The 18,424-nt window shown below is 39.5% G+C and overlaps 1 protein-coding gene across 2 annotated transcripts in view; it reads left to right on the top strand.

Moving 5' to 3' along the window:
* LOC112106604 (vinculin) overlaps nucleotides 1-18,424 on the top strand; it is a 113,638-nt gene that overhangs the window by 83,060 nt on the left and 12,154 nt on the right. The window contains exons 11-19 of one of the 2 annotated variants that reach the window (XM_026653689.2): nucleotides 1,558-1,748; nucleotides 4,845-5,044; nucleotides 5,698-5,826; nucleotides 6,951-7,100; nucleotides 7,820-7,928; nucleotides 8,915-9,217; nucleotides 9,867-9,994; nucleotides 11,187-11,372; nucleotides 16,839-17,051. In XM_026653689.2, coding sequence (XP_026509474.1) covers nucleotides 1,558-1,748; nucleotides 4,845-5,044; nucleotides 5,698-5,826; nucleotides 6,951-7,100; nucleotides 7,820-7,928; nucleotides 8,915-9,217; nucleotides 9,867-9,994; nucleotides 11,187-11,372; nucleotides 16,839-17,051 — 1,609 coding nt within the window. The remainder of the gene's footprint in view (nucleotides 1-1,557; nucleotides 1,749-4,844; nucleotides 5,045-5,697; nucleotides 5,827-6,950; nucleotides 7,101-7,819; nucleotides 7,929-8,914; nucleotides 9,218-9,866; nucleotides 9,995-11,186; nucleotides 11,373-16,838; nucleotides 17,052-18,424) is intronic. The other variant, XM_026653690.2, reaches the window with a different exon arrangement.

Below are 18,424 nucleotides of genomic sequence, written 5' to 3'. Positions count from 1 at the left end.
CATGAATTTGATGGATCAGAAAATTCAAAATAGTTGCACAGAGAAATTTGCATCCTGAAAGTATAATTATCTGTTCTGTTGAGAATGTATGTCTCATACTGTGGGTTTTCCTTCTGCATGGAGCAAAACATTTTCATGGGACAGAGAATATCATAGTCTTGCACTTCAGATTGACTAGTAGCTTGTAGCAAAGGACTCCTTCCTGTACCATATCTCTACTGCAGAAGATTAGATGGCTTGAGGTCCTCCTATAAGAAGATATTTATCTCCTCTGCCATAAAAATTCTCCACTGGCAAGGTGAAGCCGAAACTCTCCTCTTTGCACCACCGGAGCAGTAGAAAGGAGCTGCAGAATAACACAGAATTTCGCCACAGTCTGTAATACTAACTAAGGTGCACTTATGCATTTACTTATACAATTGCCATCCCAAATGATAACTCTGGTCCTTTAAGAAAGTTACTAAACTGTCAGATGATCTTTCAAGCTCTTGGATCATTAATCATTATACCTATCTTTTAATACAGATAAATCTTAGAAAAGCATAGCATTAAAATGGTCCCACAAGGATCTGTCAGCTTTAGTTCGATGCTTAGCTAAAGAAAGTGTTTCAGTATCAGATCTGAAAAGAAAGTGCATGGTGGAAGAGGAGGGTTACGCTTATGTGGTGTCAACAGTGGTCTTTAATATTAAATCTGTCACTTTTTCCATTTGTAGTTAGTGCTTTTAACATAAGGTTTTCTTCAGATTTTGCTACCCTACAGTCCGTACATTGTCTTTCTAACACCATAAATAAAGTGTTGTCGGTCATTATTCTTAATTTCTGTTTTTGTACATAATGAACGTCGTTATAGTGAATTGAGTCACGAGAGTATCACAGTTAAATCTACAAAAACAACGAGGAGTCCGGTAGCACCTTAAAGACTAACACGTTTATTTGGGTATAAGCTTTTGTAGGTAAAAAACCACTTCTTCAGATGCATGGAGTGAAAATTACAAATACAAGCATAAATATACTGGCACATGAAGAGAAGGGAATCACAGAATCATAGAATATCAGGGTTGGAAGGGACCTCAGGAGGTCATCTAGTCCAACCCCCAACTAAATCATCCCAGCCAGGGCTTTGTCAAGCCTGACCTTAAAAACCTCTAAGGAAGGAGTTACCTTACAAGTGGAGAACCAAGGCCAATTCAATCAGGGTGGATGTGGTCCACTCCCAATAATTGTTGAGGACGTATCAATACTGAGAGAGGGAAAATTGCTTTTGTAGTGAGCTAGCCACTCCCAGTCCAAGCCCAAGTTAATGGTGTTAAGTTTGCAAATGAATTGTAGCTCTGCAGGTTTTTTTTGAAGCCCCTTCGATTATAATGTCAGAGTTGTTTCTGAGGCTGTGGATGGTGTTGCGTTCTGTACGGCTGCTCGTTGTTTTTGTGGATACAGGCTAACACAGCTACCCCTCTCTGATACTTGATAGTTAAATCTGTTTTCAAAAATATATAATGTCTTGTATTGATTTCAGTTGAGCGAGTGACTGCAACTATCTTTTCTGAATTTTCAGTGGGAAAGGAGACTCTCCAGAGGCCCGGGTACTGGCTAAGCAAGTAGCTACATCACTGCAGAATTTACAGTCTAAAACAAACAGGGCGGTAGCAAACACCAGGCCAGTTAAGGCAGCTGTTCATTTGGAGGGCAAGATTGAGCAAGCTCAAAGGTGGATTGACAATCCGACAGTTGATGACCGTGGAGTAGGTGAGCTGTTTGCTGAATCACTGTTTGGCTTCATAATAAATCGGAACAATAAAACTGCGTCTCCTGAGATTTTTGTTTAGCACATTTGAGACGTTTGGTTTATGTAGAGGTGTGTAGTTTGTAGCATGTGGCTCATAGCAGCATTCTGTGCTGCTTCTGCTGGTGAATGTTGAGGTGTGGTGATGGATCCTCCACTGGAACTTAAGCAGAGGAAAATGAGCATCATATCAAAGATGGGAGAGCTTGCAATATAGATAGGACCTTTCTAAGGTGATGGTCAGATCAATTGGATTTGTGAATTTAACATGCATTCACTATTCTAACTAAAAATTGGTATAAAATCACTGTGCTCACAAAAAACTTGATGAGTCAACAAGTGGTACCATACATGCCTTTGAAGTTACTTTCTAATATCCATACATGTAAGTAGGAACAAAACATAATGCAATATTTTTACACTGCTTTGTATTGTTTGTAATTCAAGTACAATGCCTAAAATACACATTTGTATATCGGCTGCAAATTAGGAAATTAACTCCCATGTAAATAGAAAGTAGATGTTTCATTCTGTAAGGTTTTTCTTAAAGATATGGCTTCACCTCATACAGTTTCTACACAATCTTATGGAACAACAATATTATTTTGTTACCAGCAATCAATGGAAAAAGTGATCAAATAGTCATGGTATGTCACTTGCAGGCATATAATAATGATTCAGGAGTTGCTTTTTTGTTAATAATTGGAAGTGGTGGGAAAATTAATTAAACCTTTTTACGAAGACAAATGATTCAGCCCCGACCACCACATTTGTGGTGGTTTTCTTGTTTTCTGACCAGCTTTCTAGCTGGCAGGATGGCTTTTATCCAAAAAATAGTTTCAATAAAGGTTTCTTTGAAATCTTGATTTTATGAGCTCATTCATCATAGTAGTGAGGTGCAGGCAGCAGAGCTGTGAAGACCACCAGGAATCCCAACCTGGCCCAGGTGTAGTGCAGCTGTAGACCTTCAGTGTCTGCCCCCATCTTTCAGTGCAGTCAGGATTACTTCTGTTGATGCGTGAACAACCTGATGTTTAGATCACAGGTAGGGATTGCAAGGCTGGCAGTTAAAGAGACCTTTTTATTTTTGAACTTTGCAAATTTTCTCTAGAAGTTGACAACATGGAACGATACCATGCAATTTTAGCCATTTCCTGATGCAGGAACTGCACAACAAAGTGTGATGAGACTCCCCAGGCCTTCTGGAAGCTGTGAAAGTGTGTCCCAGGAGGTCTGGTTGGTGGGAGCTTCTCCAATTTCAAACTGCCCCAGAATCCACTGCATCTTACATCAGCATTCAGCTCCTGGAGGCATGAAATGTAAACAGATATGATTGTTCACTCTTTCCCCCTTTAAAAGAAACAATAAGCAAAAGTTTAGGTGCAAAAAAGATATATAATTGCATAGTTACGTTTGAGATTTTAGATGCAAATTATGTAACTTCCATAAGAATTGGAACTCTCCTGCACTGGAAATAAGTTAAGGCTTTAGTCAATAGGTACAATAATATGTAATGTCAAAAATGTGTGAAGGGCCAGAATAAGTAGTTGTGGGAGCCTTAACTTCTGAATTTGTTAAGCGTTTAAAAATTTGTCGTAATGTTGCATTAATGTGTGTTGGTTTTGACTTTTATTTTAAATCTATTGCATTTGTTATGGCGGGTGGTAAGATTCCTCTACGAAGGATTCATTGAGAACACAGTGCTCTGTTAGATCTCTACAGTACTATTCAAAGAATTTGGCCTGGTAAATTTAGTCTTAGGAAAATATTTCTGTGCTGTTCTCTGAACAGGGAGTTGACCGTGTCTCAAATAATTTTGCATGTTTACACTTCTCCCAGCGTAAAACTTGGCACTATAGTATGGATTGATTTAAGTTCTGAACCATAAAACATGTTGTTCTAGAATGGTGTGGGTCATTTTGCTGGCATCTCCTCTGTTTGCTTTGTAAACAGCTTTATTATAATCTGCTTCTGCTGAGCAATAAATGGATTGAAATCTTTAATTCTCACTGCCAGATTAAAAATTGGGCAAGATAGGGTGAAATATCAAATGAATGTCTTCATCACCTGCTCTTTGCTTACTCCAAAACAACAACTTGAATAGATATTACTGGATTCTAACAAGACTCTACTTGGCTAAACTAAGATGTCACAAAATGTTGCTGTCAGTACTCTGCGTTGCATCTCTTTTATATTCTGGGGCTGTGACAAAATTATTCTCAGCTCTCCGTAACCAAATCTTTAAACTTATGTCCTGAGTTCTAAACTTCTCTGTTGCACAATCAGCCAAATTTCTGTCTGTTAGACTTAAGTGAAGACAGCCATACTCCATGTATCTTTAAGACTTAAATGTAATAACTCCTATTTAAAAGAACTCTGCTGTGGTATTAGAAAAACAATCTCTAAATAAATGAACACAAGAGATTGTCAAGACTAAATATGGAGATGATTTGCAAGAAAAAAATGGTTGTCATCCCTCCCACCCTGCCTCCGCCCCAACCCGTGAAAACTTAAGTCTCACATCACAGCTGATAAATCTCTCCTATCTATGATATCTGAGGAAAAGAGGATATGATGTACATCACTACTCTTTCTACCCCTTTGTCTCTTCCTCCTTGTTGCCTTTGCTTGATTTAGTTACTGCACCTAAACTTTTTTTCCCTAAAATAATTTGAGGGATGGACGCCAATTTACAGTAATCAGAATTGGTGAGTATTGTTAAGGTGGTATCAAGTTCATGGTGATTAGGTCAGTGGGAACATAATTAACTAATATTCTGTTCTTGCCAACCCACCCTAGCTAAGGATGGTGAGGCTCGGGCCAACCATCAGCATATTGCACAAAAGGAGAGTTTGAAAAGACTTTAACTTTTTCCATTGGGTTTGAAATGCTGTTGAATGCAAATCTCCTTCTTCAAATACAGCTGAAAAACCAGAAGGTTAATTGTTGAACCAAAAAATAAAATTAGTCCTTAATTGCTACTCATTTGACAGTATAACTGAGTTACTCCCTCTACCTCTGGGGTCTGTGAATTATTGAAGTACTTCATTTTATTGTAGGCCAAGCTGCAATCCGGGGACTGGTGGCTGAAGGTCGTCGTTTAGCCAATGTCATGATAGGACCTTATCGTCAAGACCTCCTTGCCAAATGTGATCGTGTAGAACAGCTGGCTGCCCAGCTAGCTGACCTGGCAGCAAGAGGAGAAGGAGAGTCTCCTCAGGCTAGGGCGATTGCCACTCAGCTCCAGGATTCTTTGAAGGTAAAACTTCACTATAGGTAGAACGGTCACCATTTTATAGCAGTTTAAGTGCTGAGGAAGCCTCTGCTCATGCTGGTGGGGTGGGTACATAAATACTAAATTCAGTATTAAGTAGCATAGGAAAATTTACACTGAATACTTGACTGTGGAAGCAGCTTTCACTGGAAGTATAGAGAGCCCCATGCTTCAAGTGAGACTTTAAGCACTTGATTTCATACTTTAGGGACCAAATCTTGGTGTGCTGTGGGATAGACAGACTAATTTAAAGAGTCTATTCTATCTGTGATTCTTGATGAATAGCAGGATATGTTCTGTACATGGAAGGGGTTGTTCAGAAAACTGGCCAAGTATTTAAAGTTTTTCTTTTTCACTTACCAAAGATACCACATCAGCAGCTACTTATCTGAGGACTATCTAGGGTCTCACACTATACTATTCATTCCTTCAAATGGTAATTTGGTCTATAATCACTAGTAGCCAAAGGGTTAACATTACAGATGGCTTTAAGAAGCCGTATTTAAAAATACTTGGTAGAGGATATTTCTGTTTGTTGCCATTTTGTGTGGTCCCATGAACTTTGTTTTTGCAAGAATGCTGTTTCTGGGATTTGACAGTTCTACAAAATCTTACAATTTTCATGCCATGTTTTTCAGGATCTGAAAACAAGGATGCAAGAAGCTATGACCCAGGAGGTTTCTGATATTTTTAGTGACACTACAACCCCAATTAAACTATTGGCAGTAGCAGCCACTGCACCTCCTGATGCACCCAATAGGGATGAGGTAAGTGTGGTAGGAGCAACCAATATTTTCTTATATTCAGCTTCTTATACTTAACTACACAGTTTTTTACAAGACAAGATTTTGCCCTTATTCTTCTGATCCATAATTGCTAATAAAGAATGGCTGAGCAGTAGTCTGAACTACTGGAAGTTGAAGGTTGTGTCATGATTCACTGGAAAATTAGTCCCTAAACATTCAGTTAATCCTAGGATCTTACCAAGGATCTTCCTGTCCTGATGCTGTTGACATTCTTAAGCTACTTGTATGACAGATGGGTACTTAAACTAGTTAATCATTTTTATATCTTTATATGCAATAGATGCTGATCATGTTCATGCAAGGACGCAACAATGTGTTAGACCTAATTTCTCTCCCCCGCCCCCCATGACTAGAGCATATATTCAGAAAATAAGTGTATAAAACAAAGTGTGTGTGTGTGGAGAGAGAGAAAGACATTTTTCTATTTAGAACGTTTTAGTTTCTAGAATAAATATCCACTTTATTATAACCTTCCATGGAAAATTCTTTTCTGTTTTATTTCTCTTACTTTTAAAATTAAACATATTAAAGCCTTTTAGGAAAAATCTGTCACTTCTAATGAATTAGAAATAATTGTATCAAGAATGACAGTCATAACCTTTGGCATGTGCTGCATTCTTCCCATCAACGAAACCTAGTTTTTGGTAGGCAAATTAATTCCTAGGGAGCTATGGGTTCAAAGCTGCTGTGACAAAATGCCTTTTATTATGCAGTGTGAGGAATTCCTGACTAGTTCTACTACAGAATAATGTAAGAAATACCATGCATCAGTGGAAGTGTGATGACACCCCTTGCCAACAAGCTGTACAGGATGGATTAGCAGTTTAAAATGTCTGTTAATTTGATTAGAAAAACTTGGCAATAACATAAGAATTACAAAGTAAAACATTGTTGTCCGAAGATACTACTTGGTAAAAGCACCTGACTAGCAAATAGGAAATCTTGGGTTCAAATTCCCCCAGTGTCTGAAGTAAATCTATTAGTTGGTCAGACATCATGGTGCATAGTATGGTATTACGCTCTGAATAGAAAAGAAAGCATTTCTTTGAGAAGGTAAACTGCTATTAATGCACTTTCTCTCACAGGTGTTTGATGAAAGGGCAGCAAACTTTGAAAACCATGCTGCTAGACTTGGAGCAACAGCAGAAAAAGCAGCTGCTGTTGGAACTGCTAATAAAACGACTGTGGAAGGCATTCAAGCAGCTGTGAAATCAGCAAGAGAACTCACGCCGCAGGTCTCTTTACTCATCTCAGAAATATAATAAATTAGGTGGCATTGTTAATCTCCAAAGGAATTTTCTGTATGATCCCATTCACCAAAACAAGTTGTTGGTGATATTACCGTTAGTATTTGTGTTAAGATGTAACTAACGTGAAGAACTCTGTGTGTATTTGTGTTGTGACATCCACTTTAAAGTGGAACTATAAAAATGAGGATATTGTGTTTAGCCATTACATACAACAAGGCTGAATAGATGATGGAGACAGTCTCATGCTCTCCAGTTTTTGGGCAGTAATTTCGATGAATTTTCCTGCTAACAAAAATGATTTTTAACAAAACATATGAGTAGAAAATGTGTTTTTCTTTTAAAATGATTTTCTAACTTTATGTAAAAGCATAATTTTGTACAGTCCTATAGATCTAAGTTTTGATATATACTGCTCATTTGCTTTAGCTCCTTTGAGCAAAATTTTATCATGAAAGTGGACCTTTTTGTGTGACATGTGAATTGCAATTCGAGATACCTGGTGTCTAAGGGCAATTTTAAAACCTTTTCACACAGTGGAATTCTTTGTGCAGCTGAAGGCTTTTCATAGTGGAACTAAAATTGACATATGAGTATTAGAAGTAAAACTGGACAACTAGTTGTATTAAAAAATAGTGTATTTTCATGATAATGTATAGTGTCCCTGTGTAACAATATTTTTGTATTAAATATTTGACATTTGGCAGGTAATATCAGCTGCTCGTATTCTCTTGAGAAACCCTGGAAATCAAGCTGCTTATGAACATTTTGAGACCATGAAAAACCAGTGGATTGATAATGTGGAAAAAATGACAGGTAAAGAATTCTTGTTGAAAGCTCTTTTACTTATTGCTAATTTTTGGTATTTTTCTCCTGTTAAGGTGGATGAAATGTGCACAAAATAATGGCTGCACAACTTTTTATGTCTGAAATAAATAGCAGGCCTACAGTTTGACCCAGGAAAACACCTATGTTGCATAGTACTAACAATACTGGTTTCTTGTTTTTATATAGGTGCTAAATGAAACCCCCCATTATTCTCTAGTTCAGGGGTTCTCAAACTTTATTGCACTGCGACCCCCTTCTGATAACAAAAATTACTATAAGACCCCAGGAGGGGGGATCGAATCCTGAGCCCGCCCATGCCTCGCCACCCCACAGGGAGCCACTGTCTCAGGTCGGGGGGCCCAAGCCCAAGGGCTTGGGCTTGGGCTTTGGCTCTAGGCCCCAGCAAGTCTAAGCCAGCCCTGGCAACCCCATTAAAATGGGGTCATGACCCACTTTGGGGTCCCGACCCACAGTTTGAGAACCGCTGCTCTAGTTCAAACTTACGTAGGCATTTCTAATGCACTTTCAACATGGTATTTCCACGCTGGGATATCTTGTCAATCAAAACAAATTTCTTCTAAAAGTCACCCTTTCTGATGTGGTGCATGTTGCTGCTGGCATGCTGTGGATGAGGGCAGGCATGAGTGGATTGTGGATTATATGCTGTTCATGCAATAACATTTCTAGATATGGCATTTCTTGTCCCTTCTTTCAAGGTGACCTATGACAATGGTTGGGAAAATTTTGTTTTAAGTTGTTACAGATGATGAAGATAATGCTGTATCTTTGTGCTACTGTATGTAACTTTCTCTGGCACACTTTTCTCTAACAATCTAAACTCTGTATCTAAGGAACCAAACATTCAGGAAAGTAAATACTTACTTCCAAATGTGAACAACCTCCAGAGCCCTAAATACCCATTTCCCTTTTCATACATGGAAGTGGAATGTTAACATGTTCAATTTTTATCCTAGGGTTGGTAGATGAAGCAATTGATACCAAGTCTCTGTTGGATGCATCGGAAGAAGCTATTAAGAAAGACCTAGATAAATGTAAAGTTGCAATGGCCAATATCCAACCTCAGATGCTTGTAGCTGGTGCCACCAGCATTGCTCGGCGAGCAAACCGGATCCTGTTGGTGGCAAAGAAGGAGGTTGAAAATTCAGAGGATCCCAAATTCCGGGAAGCTGTTAAGGCAGCCTCTGACGACCTAAGCAAAACTATATCACCAATGGTAATGGATGCTAAAGCTGTGGCAGGAAACATTTCTGACCCTGGTAAGCATTAAGCTAAGAGCTTCTCTCAAGCATTTTCCCCCTTTTTAATGTTTGAAGCTTTTGCAGATTTGAAACTACTAGTTTTTCTCCTTGTCCGTATATCATGACCTCAAAAACCCTAGTATCGTGCAATCAAGATGCACAGTACTTAATGCTTCTATTAAATTCAATGGGAAATCCTCCAGTGAGTTAAAGGGAACAGGATCAGCCCTTAGTTCACTACTTTTGTTACCACCTATGAAGAGACTTGTGTCTTGTGATCTTTGTCCCAGGTGAATATTTGAAATGTGCTGGCAAGAGGACCACCTGCATTTTTTCTGTAAAATGGCAAGATGTTGCATGTTTGTGCCTGAGTCTACTTTGGCTATTCATAGTGGATTCTTACTCCAGCCTTAGCACTGGTTTAAACCCACTGGCTATTCTAGAATTAACATTCCAAAAATTAAAACTCACTGTACAACATGCTGTCTGTTGTTTAAATACCATTATATTTTGCAACTAAATTTTGAAGGTACCAAAATAATTTGAACCAGGTATTGTGCAAACTGCAAATACTCCTGAGAGTAGTACTCTCCCTCCCCCCCCCCCCCCCCCCAAACATGCAAGGTGACAAGGGCATATTAAATTAAACATTGGATCTTCTGATCAGGTTTGCAGAAGAGCTTCCTGGATTCTGGATATAGGATTCTGGGAGCTGTGGCAAAAGTCAGAGAAGCCTTCCAGCCTCAGGAACCTGATTTCCCTCCTCCTCCTCCCCCTGACATTGAGCAGCTTCATGTAAGTGCAATTCAGTTTCTCAGTAATAGTATATTTGAGTTGCACTGATAAAGTACTGATTGCATCCAATGACAATAAAACTTTTTTTTTTTTCCAGAGACACTTCAGTTCAGGTAGAGTCCTGTTGGGATGTACTGGACTTCTTTTCACTTTAAATAGTTTTGGTGGTCCTTTTTTAGAAGCTAGCGTAATTACTTAATTTAAGATTGAAGCACTTCATCAAAGAGCCTGATATAAAGACCACTGAAGTCAATGGAAGACTTTCATTGACGTCAGTGGACTTTGGATGAGGTGCAAACATCACAGAACCCTTCTTGAAGCAGAAAGAGGGAGAGAGGCAACCTTTGAGACAGCTAGACCCCAGTCCATTGTTTGCTTTATAGATCCATGTTTCTTAAGTGACAGGACTTTCAAACAGGAAATACAGAAGTTAACTTCATCTTCTAAAGAGAATGTCTTTCAGCGCAATGGTTGTAATTTTAGTCTTAGCAAATAAAATGATTAGAAATATCATCACCTCACTCTTATGTGCTTTGTCTCATGTAGTGAGGAGTGGGGAAGCCTCAAATTCTACCCACTAGTTCATGTTCGTTATGATCTCCCATACTTTTGCCTGTGATATGGTTTAGTTTAAACCTCATCTAGTGTAAAACAGCACTCAGAGAGGTAAGCCACAGAACATATTCTAACTACAAGACAAGGGAATAGCATAGGCTTTTCATGCCACTTTCATGCCACTCTTCCCCTGCCCCTCTAAAATGAATCCTTTTGGATCCATTTATATCTCTGGCTACATGGATCATGCAATGTGCTTTTGGGAGAAAAGGGACCCCTGTGAATTTATATGGAGGTGGCCTACTCTTTCTATTAAGCAGAGGCCATAAGTCCAGGGCAATGATTTGAGTTTAAGGTAGAGGAGAAGTATTGATTTTGACCAAATGGAAAACATTTGTTTTATTCTTTAAATAAAAATGGTAGTTGTATTTGGCCGGTCAGCACCAGAAACTTAGCGGGCCAGCCTTCAGTGTGAAAAGGCGTAAACTACTGTGAACGTACTTTTCTTGTGATGGAGAGTCCTTTAAATGTGAGACAGCATGAGCTCCTCATTGTCCTGCAGATGTCTAACAACCTGGTACCATGTTTTGTGCCAGTATATTTTCAAGTGTACAGAATATATTCCTTTCTTGCTTAGCTGACTGATGAACTTGCGCCTCCAAAACCACCCCTTCCAGAGGGTGAAGTTCCACCACCCAGACCACCTCCTCCCGAAGAGAAGGATGAAGAGTTCCCAGAGCAGAAAGCGGGAGAAGTGATTAATCAGCCCATGATGATGGCTGCTAGGCAGCTACACGATGAAGCCCGAAAATGGTCTAGCAAGGTAAGTGAAGTGTATAAAAGGGCTTGTTTCTATTGACTCTTAACAACTAATGTAAGAAAGGTGTTTATCTCTGGAAATTAGAAATAATAGTCAAAGATCTAGGACTGAAAGAAATTAGAATCATTCTCCAGGACCAATCATGAGCTTGACTGTCCAAAGTCAGCTGTTGGCATTCCTTTCATTTTCTGGGATAAAACGAAGCATTGTAGATGGGATTCCGTGTATGCCATGATTAAACAGCTGGATATTTGTCACAGCATTATGCTGAAGATTACAGGCTTTCATTTTTCCAACCTTTTATACTTCTCAGACTAGGAGTCAATTTAATGATGTGTGTAAATCCCTAAAAAATGGCTCTGCGAGACATGATATGCTCCATATGCCTCCATGGGGTGTTAATTTTGAAAACTAATGATGCATATTTCAGTGGTAATATCATTAAATGCTAGTGAACTGGTTAACATGCCAAATTAATATGCTAATCCCACAAACCCAGACTGCCTTCCACTGCTTCTCAGATGCTGGAACCACCTCCTATTTTCCCCTTCTCCAGCTGCAAAACTTCCTGCTTTCTCCTGACCTCCTTTTATAATAGAATTTATACATTTGTACTGCTAAGCACTGATCTACACCTAAAACTTAGGTCAACCTAACTACATTGCTCAGGGCTGTGAAAAATTTTGCACCCTGTGTGATGTAATTAGGTCGACCTAACTCCTGCTGTAAATACAGCTAGTTTGATGGAAGAATTCTTCCATTGACCTACCTACTTCCTCTTGAGAGGATAGATTTACTACAGCAACTGGAATAAACACACTAAAGCAACAGAAGGGAAGTATCTACATTACAGTGGTGTAGCTGCAGCTGCACTTCAGTAGACATATCCTAAGTTCTGGAGTGCGCTGAAAATGTAAATGTTGGGGGCAGAATAAAATAAATGCAATTTAATATTACACGAAACAAAGGGTACAATTATAATTAGGTTTTTTTAAATTAAATATGAAAATGCAGTTGGAAGATGCCACAGAATCTCCTCACTGCTATAATGTGACTGCAGAAGGCAAGAGTATTGCCACAGAATTAGGCCAGGCTTGTTGTGAAGTAGACAGGCCCTTGATTATAACATCCCTGAATTTGTGAAGCCACTCAGTTTGAATGTTTATAGCCATCCACTGGATAGCTATTCTTGAATCATTGCTGCTGGAGAAATTAGAAGCTTTTTACCTTCAAAACATAAAATAGCAGAACAGCTTCTCTCAAGGTCATTCTTATGTGGAGAGCTACTATAATGCACTTACATTCTGTGTAAACATGGATTTGCCTTCCATGCTCACTTTGTGTTTGTGGTCATCAAAGCTGGTTAGTATGTCACAGAACCATTGATATTTTTTGCCCTTTTAAGGTAGGAAACTGACAACTACGTTAAAACAACTATAAGTAGTTCTGGTGGACATCACAGAAACGAACCAGTCAGGCTAGATTGGGTAACTGTAGGTAGCTCATCCATTTAACTCTTCTCCTCCTGAGCCATCTGTTTCTAGAAGATGTATCATCTTTGTTTAAAATAACCCCTACCCCTCTAGGAAGGTACTATTTTGTTAAGACACCTTATTATTAAAAGCCATTGTATGGCTTTGGGGTCAAAGATCATTCAGTTTAAAGGGTTAAAATTTAGCACTGAATTGGGAGTTAATGCTTGGCGCATTAAAATTCCATACATAGGAAAAGTGAAACTTGCAGCACTTGTGAGCTGGGTTGTGTTAATTCTGGGGAGAACCTTTCTACAATAGCTGTATAAATGTACTGCGTAGAAATTATTTTTAAAGCTTGTAAGGTGCAGTTATGGTCAAAGTGACAGTATAAAAATGGGACCACCTCACTCCTTTTTATTCAGTCACACTTGCACACACTGAGTCTATTCTGGCTTGCACATCAATGTAAGTTTTTAGCTATGTTACAATTATAGAGACAAATTCTGCCCTCGTTTGCAGCTGTAAAAAGCCCATTCTAGGCAGCAGGTGTGGGCTTCCACAGGTGTAACTTGTAGGCCAGAATTTGGTCTGCAGCATTGCCATTGTTTGGGATGATATGTAAACCAGAAAACAGATTCTAATGAGTTAGGAGCACTGAGTTGGAAAAGGCCTCTTTACTTGTAAAATGAGGAAAATTGATCTGGATCATTGATGTAATAAACAAGAAACCCCGCAAATCCATTTTGGAGCCACTTTTCTGACTAAAACTGTGTTTTACATGAGAAGTTCAGTATATTTTTCTGCTTGCTTTATTGTGTGTTTATATCCCAAAAGGATTACTCCTTTATCGTGTTAATCATCTTAAAAGGTAATTTTGAGGAACAATAGGTTATAATTTGCACTTTTCAGAAAGTGCTTAGTGGTTTGGATATTAAAGCTGACAATCCAATTAAATACAATAAGTACTGAAATATTTGTTTACTATATGTAGATTATATGTTAAGTAATATGCCTACTAAAATATTTACCTACGAGAGCAAAACACCAATACAGCTTAAAAAAAATAACAATGTACAACTTCTCCTGTTTTTAGCATGAGCCTAAACTCTGGGGTCTCTGGATTACAAAACAATATTTTCAGAACTTTTCAAGAAAAGTGATTCAAACCAACAAAACCAGGAAATTGAAGTCTAACTTTTCATCCTTCGTTCATGCTTTTAAAGTCACACCAGCTGCAAAGCAAGCTGGTCCCATGGGTACAACTTCAGGAAACTGCAATGTCCCATGGTGTGTGTCCCCTGCTCCCGTTCTTCCCTGCAGATCATGGATACCATCCTGGATTTGCTCTGGGTTTAATTTTAAAATGCTTTCTTTTGAGCAGTAATGATCCTCAGAGAAGCTACATCTCTACCCCGATATAATGCTGTCCTCGGGAGCCAAAAAATCTTACCGCGTTATATCGAACTTGCTTTGATCCGCCGGAGTGCACAGCCCCCCCCCCCGAGCACTGCTTTACTGTGTTCTATCCGAATTTGTGTTATATTGAGTCGCGTTATATCGGGGTAGAGGTGTATTTAAAAGATGAGTCTTTAACTTTCCACTGCAGCCACAGGAGGTGGCCTTCTCTTTTGGAGAAAATCTAGCATGGCAGGCACTGAGCATGGTGTGTGGGACTTGACAGATCATGAGACACAAGGTCCAGCTCATCCCAAGCCTGCCGGACTTCAGGCTGAGGCAGGCTCTCTGTTCACAAAGCCAATCTTTCACTTTTGTGTTTTCCTGGGGTTTTATTGTCACAAACAGACGCGTCTATATCTTTTTTGTATGGGGGGGGCGGGGAAGGAAGAGGGGAATGCTTAATATTTTTTTAACAGGCTTTTTAATGCTCTGTCTTTATAAGACTCAAAAGTTACCAATTTAATCTTTTTACAAATGTCATTTTTCACTGGGCAAACCCTGGAGTTCTCTCACCTCCGTAATGTCTTATGGAGGGTCCATAAGCCCACGTGGGTCAGTTTCCCCAAATGCACAGTTTCTGCCTCTACATTATCTATATCAGGATAGCTTTGGCATTCGGGTTTGAGAGTTAAATTACGCTTCAGTATAAAGAATTATAAAACCCATCAATCAAAAGGGGCTTATATTGTGTAATGTCTGAAAGATGCTCTGCATGACTAAGATTTTTTTTTAAGATGAGTCACTTACTGAGTTTAAATTATAGCTTTTCTCTTTCAATGTTTTTCTCGTGTAGATTTTGTCCATAAAAGGCCTGCCTTAAAGACAAGGCACATTAGAAAATACATACCTTCTTGATAAGGATTGTTTGGCTTGTTTCACTCTCTTCATCTGGTATGAAGAATGTGATTAGTAATTTTGTATAATGCAATGGTCTTGGAAGTGTTGGCTATGGTAACATTCCATGCAAAATATGCTGTGACATTGTTTTCTTAGGTATCTCCTCTCCACACTCTGCACTGTAGGCATTAAATCGTCATTTTTTCACACATAAAAAGGTAATTGCAACATTATGGCAAAACAATATAGTCCTCTTCATAATCCCTTTGTACTCTAAACATTCTTATTCACAGTGCTTTGTTTTACTAACTCCATTTTCAGTCTGATAACAAACACTAATAACTTCATTTACCAAGAACGATCTCCTTTCCCTTTAATCTTTTTTGTTCTCTGTGTACTCTTGATAGCCCTTCATTTCCAATCCTGCTACTCCTCTGTTGTTAATTCTTTTCTTTACTTCTCTAAGGGCTTGGCTACAGTTGTGAGTAACAGCGCAATAAAGGAGCCCTGGGTGCCCTAGCTCACTCCCCGTCCACACTGGCAAGGCACGTAGAGCGCTCTGTCTCCGCGGCTACATCGCTGCTGGTACTCCACCTCGGCGAGAGGAATAACTTTTGCTGTGCCTTGGCTGCAATGCACGAGCGTCAGTGTGAACGAGGTGTTGGGTTACTGCGCTCTGATCGGCCTCCGGAAATGTCCCATAATCCCCTTAAGTCAAGTGGCCACTCTTGTCATTGTTTTGAACTCCTGTAGGAATGCGGAAATGCCCTTTCAAAGCTCCGTTTCTGACAGCTGGCATGGAAGCATTAGTGTGGAATGCTGTGTGTGTGTGTGTGTGTGTATGTGTGTGAGAGAGAGAGAGAGATGAGGGTCGGGGGGGTCTGCTGCTGTCTGGACTAACAAGACAGCATGCTGACATGCTCTCAGCCCTCCAAAACCCCACTCTCTCTCCCCCCACATATACACAACACACTCCCTGTCACACTCCCCCTCCCCCCCCATTTGAAAAGCACGTTGCAGTCACTTGCATGCTGGGATAGCTGCCCATAATGCACCGCTCCCAATGCCGCTGCAAGTGCGGCCATGCCAGTGCGCAAGCAGCTGTCAGTGTGGACAGACTGCAGTGCTTTCCCTAGTGTGCTCTCCAAAGGCGGGTTTAACTCACAGCGCTCTACATCTGCAAGTGTAGCCATGCCCTAAGGGAACAGAAAGCAGTATCTGGCAGCTGTATTACCTCAGCCTATTCTTATCCCATCCAGACATCCTTATGTGAAACCACATCCACAGGCAAAGTTTGTTTTCATCAGTACTGGGTCCTTGTCTGCTATGCATGCTTTTCTAGTCTCATTGGCATATTTAAAAAAAAAAAAAAATTATACCATCGTTGTCTTGCCAGAAAATGTTGTTCTGAAATTCAGATTTCCTTGAAATGCATAAGATAAATCATGTGTACTCATCTGAACAATATTTCTTTCCACATCTTTCAAATAATCCTAACTTTTTCTCTCCTTAATTTCTTAGTAATACTGGTTCACAGGTGAAATGGTTGGCCCCCTTTCTGCTGATCCTTGGATTGCTTTCATTTTCCTTTCATAGACCAAGAGGTTGTTTGATTACTAAACCAGCTTAGCTCTTTTACCAAATCCTGCTTCTAATACTAACTGTCCCTGTTTCTCCAATCTCCCTGCCACTTTCAAAGCCTGGTGTGACTGAGGTTAATGAAGCCGCTGAGGCTGATGTAGATGTAGATGAGCAGGAGGATGCAGATGATGTTGAATTCACTCTCCCCTCTGACACTGAAGATGATTACGAGCCTGAGCTGCTGTTAATGCCAACCAGTCAGCCTGTTAACCAGCCCATTCTGGCCGCTGCTCAGTCTCTGCATCGGGAAGCAACCAAGTGGTCTAGTAAGGTACTCCTCAGTTTCCCATTGGCAACTGATCTGTGTGCATCCAGCCATTTGGAACGCTGACACATTTGCATCACTCTTGATACTTGCTGGGCCCCATGAGTCTGAGTGAATAAACGTTTGCCTGCACTTCATTTTAAGGATTGAGAGTGGCTTCACAAGTTCGGTAGGTCTGTCAATGTCAGATTTCAGCGTGATTTTTGGGTCACTTTTTAGAATAAAGAGGCTTCTTTTCCTTTTGATTGCATCTGCCTATCTTTCTGCATATGGCAGTATTCAAAAATATAAAAGGCGTTTTTCTGATCACCTGTGAAGCCATGGTTGGTTTCTCAATGACTTCCAGATAATAACAGAACCTAAGTCATTCAAGAAGTCATTTAACATGTCTGTTGTGCTTTGCCTCTATTGACGGCTTCAACTAAAATCTGTATGACAAGGAATGGCTTTGTATGGCAGTGTTATCAAGGAGGACTTTCTGCTGACTTGCACTTGGCTGTACTGCAAATGCTGGCTTGGATGAGAGAACTCCTTTTAAAGAACCTGCACTGAATGCATTAGTTGCTGCGATCAAAACTGTTTATATGGTACCAATGGAGAGCTAAGCTGCAGTTCAGACATTCACAAGTACACTCTTGTATCTAAACACAAGTTTTTGCAAGGCTGGTCACTTACTTCATTGTGGAACCGGCATGCTTCAAGATATGTAAGGTTGTTGCTCTCCAGTGTGTGTGTCATATGTGGTCAGTCATTCATTTTTAATAGAAAGGGCTTTCAAAAAAAAATTCCTGTCCTTTTCAGATTCTAGTGCTAGATAATTAGAGGGTTTAACAAATGATGTTATTGAATATTCCTAATTACTTTATCCCTCTTTACGAATGAATTAAAAAGTTGCCTGTTCTGTCACCTCTTTCTTTAATGGATTAGAAATGGCATAGTGGATTAGCAAACTGTTTAAATTTATGATAACAAGTAACAAATCTTTTTATATGATCTCACTATGCAACCTGCAATGACATATTCGGGATATCTTTAAATTTAATGGCACCAAACCCTGGAGGGAATATCCATGGAGGTAGGAAACATATTCACTGAATCAGGTTTTCAGTGTGTATTTTTTGCGACAGACTTTCTACATGTTACTACCCAAGGATTAACACCTTTTTGCTCAAAAAAGAATTGTACATAGGGAGCTGTATTTTTGTTCTGCTTTGTCAGCTCACCATGCTAACACCTCACTTTATCCACAAATGTGAATATTTCACAAATCTAGCATTTATTATAAAAGTGAGACAGAATATACTAACAGTTCATCTCAGTGATTTGACTTCTCTTGCACCTGGTATTGACTTTGGAACTGAGGACAAAATACTTTTTGC

Source organism: Terrapene carolina, unplaced genomic scaffold, assembly GCF_002925995.2.
Source record: "Terrapene carolina triunguis isolate 2854851 unplaced genomic scaffold, T_m_triunguis-2.0 Scaffold147, whole genome shotgun sequence".
Taxonomy (NCBI): Eukaryota; Metazoa; Chordata; order Testudines; family Emydidae; genus Terrapene; species Terrapene triunguis.
Note: the sequence above shows the minus strand (reverse complement) of the source record. Positions and strands in the feature narration are given on the sequence as shown.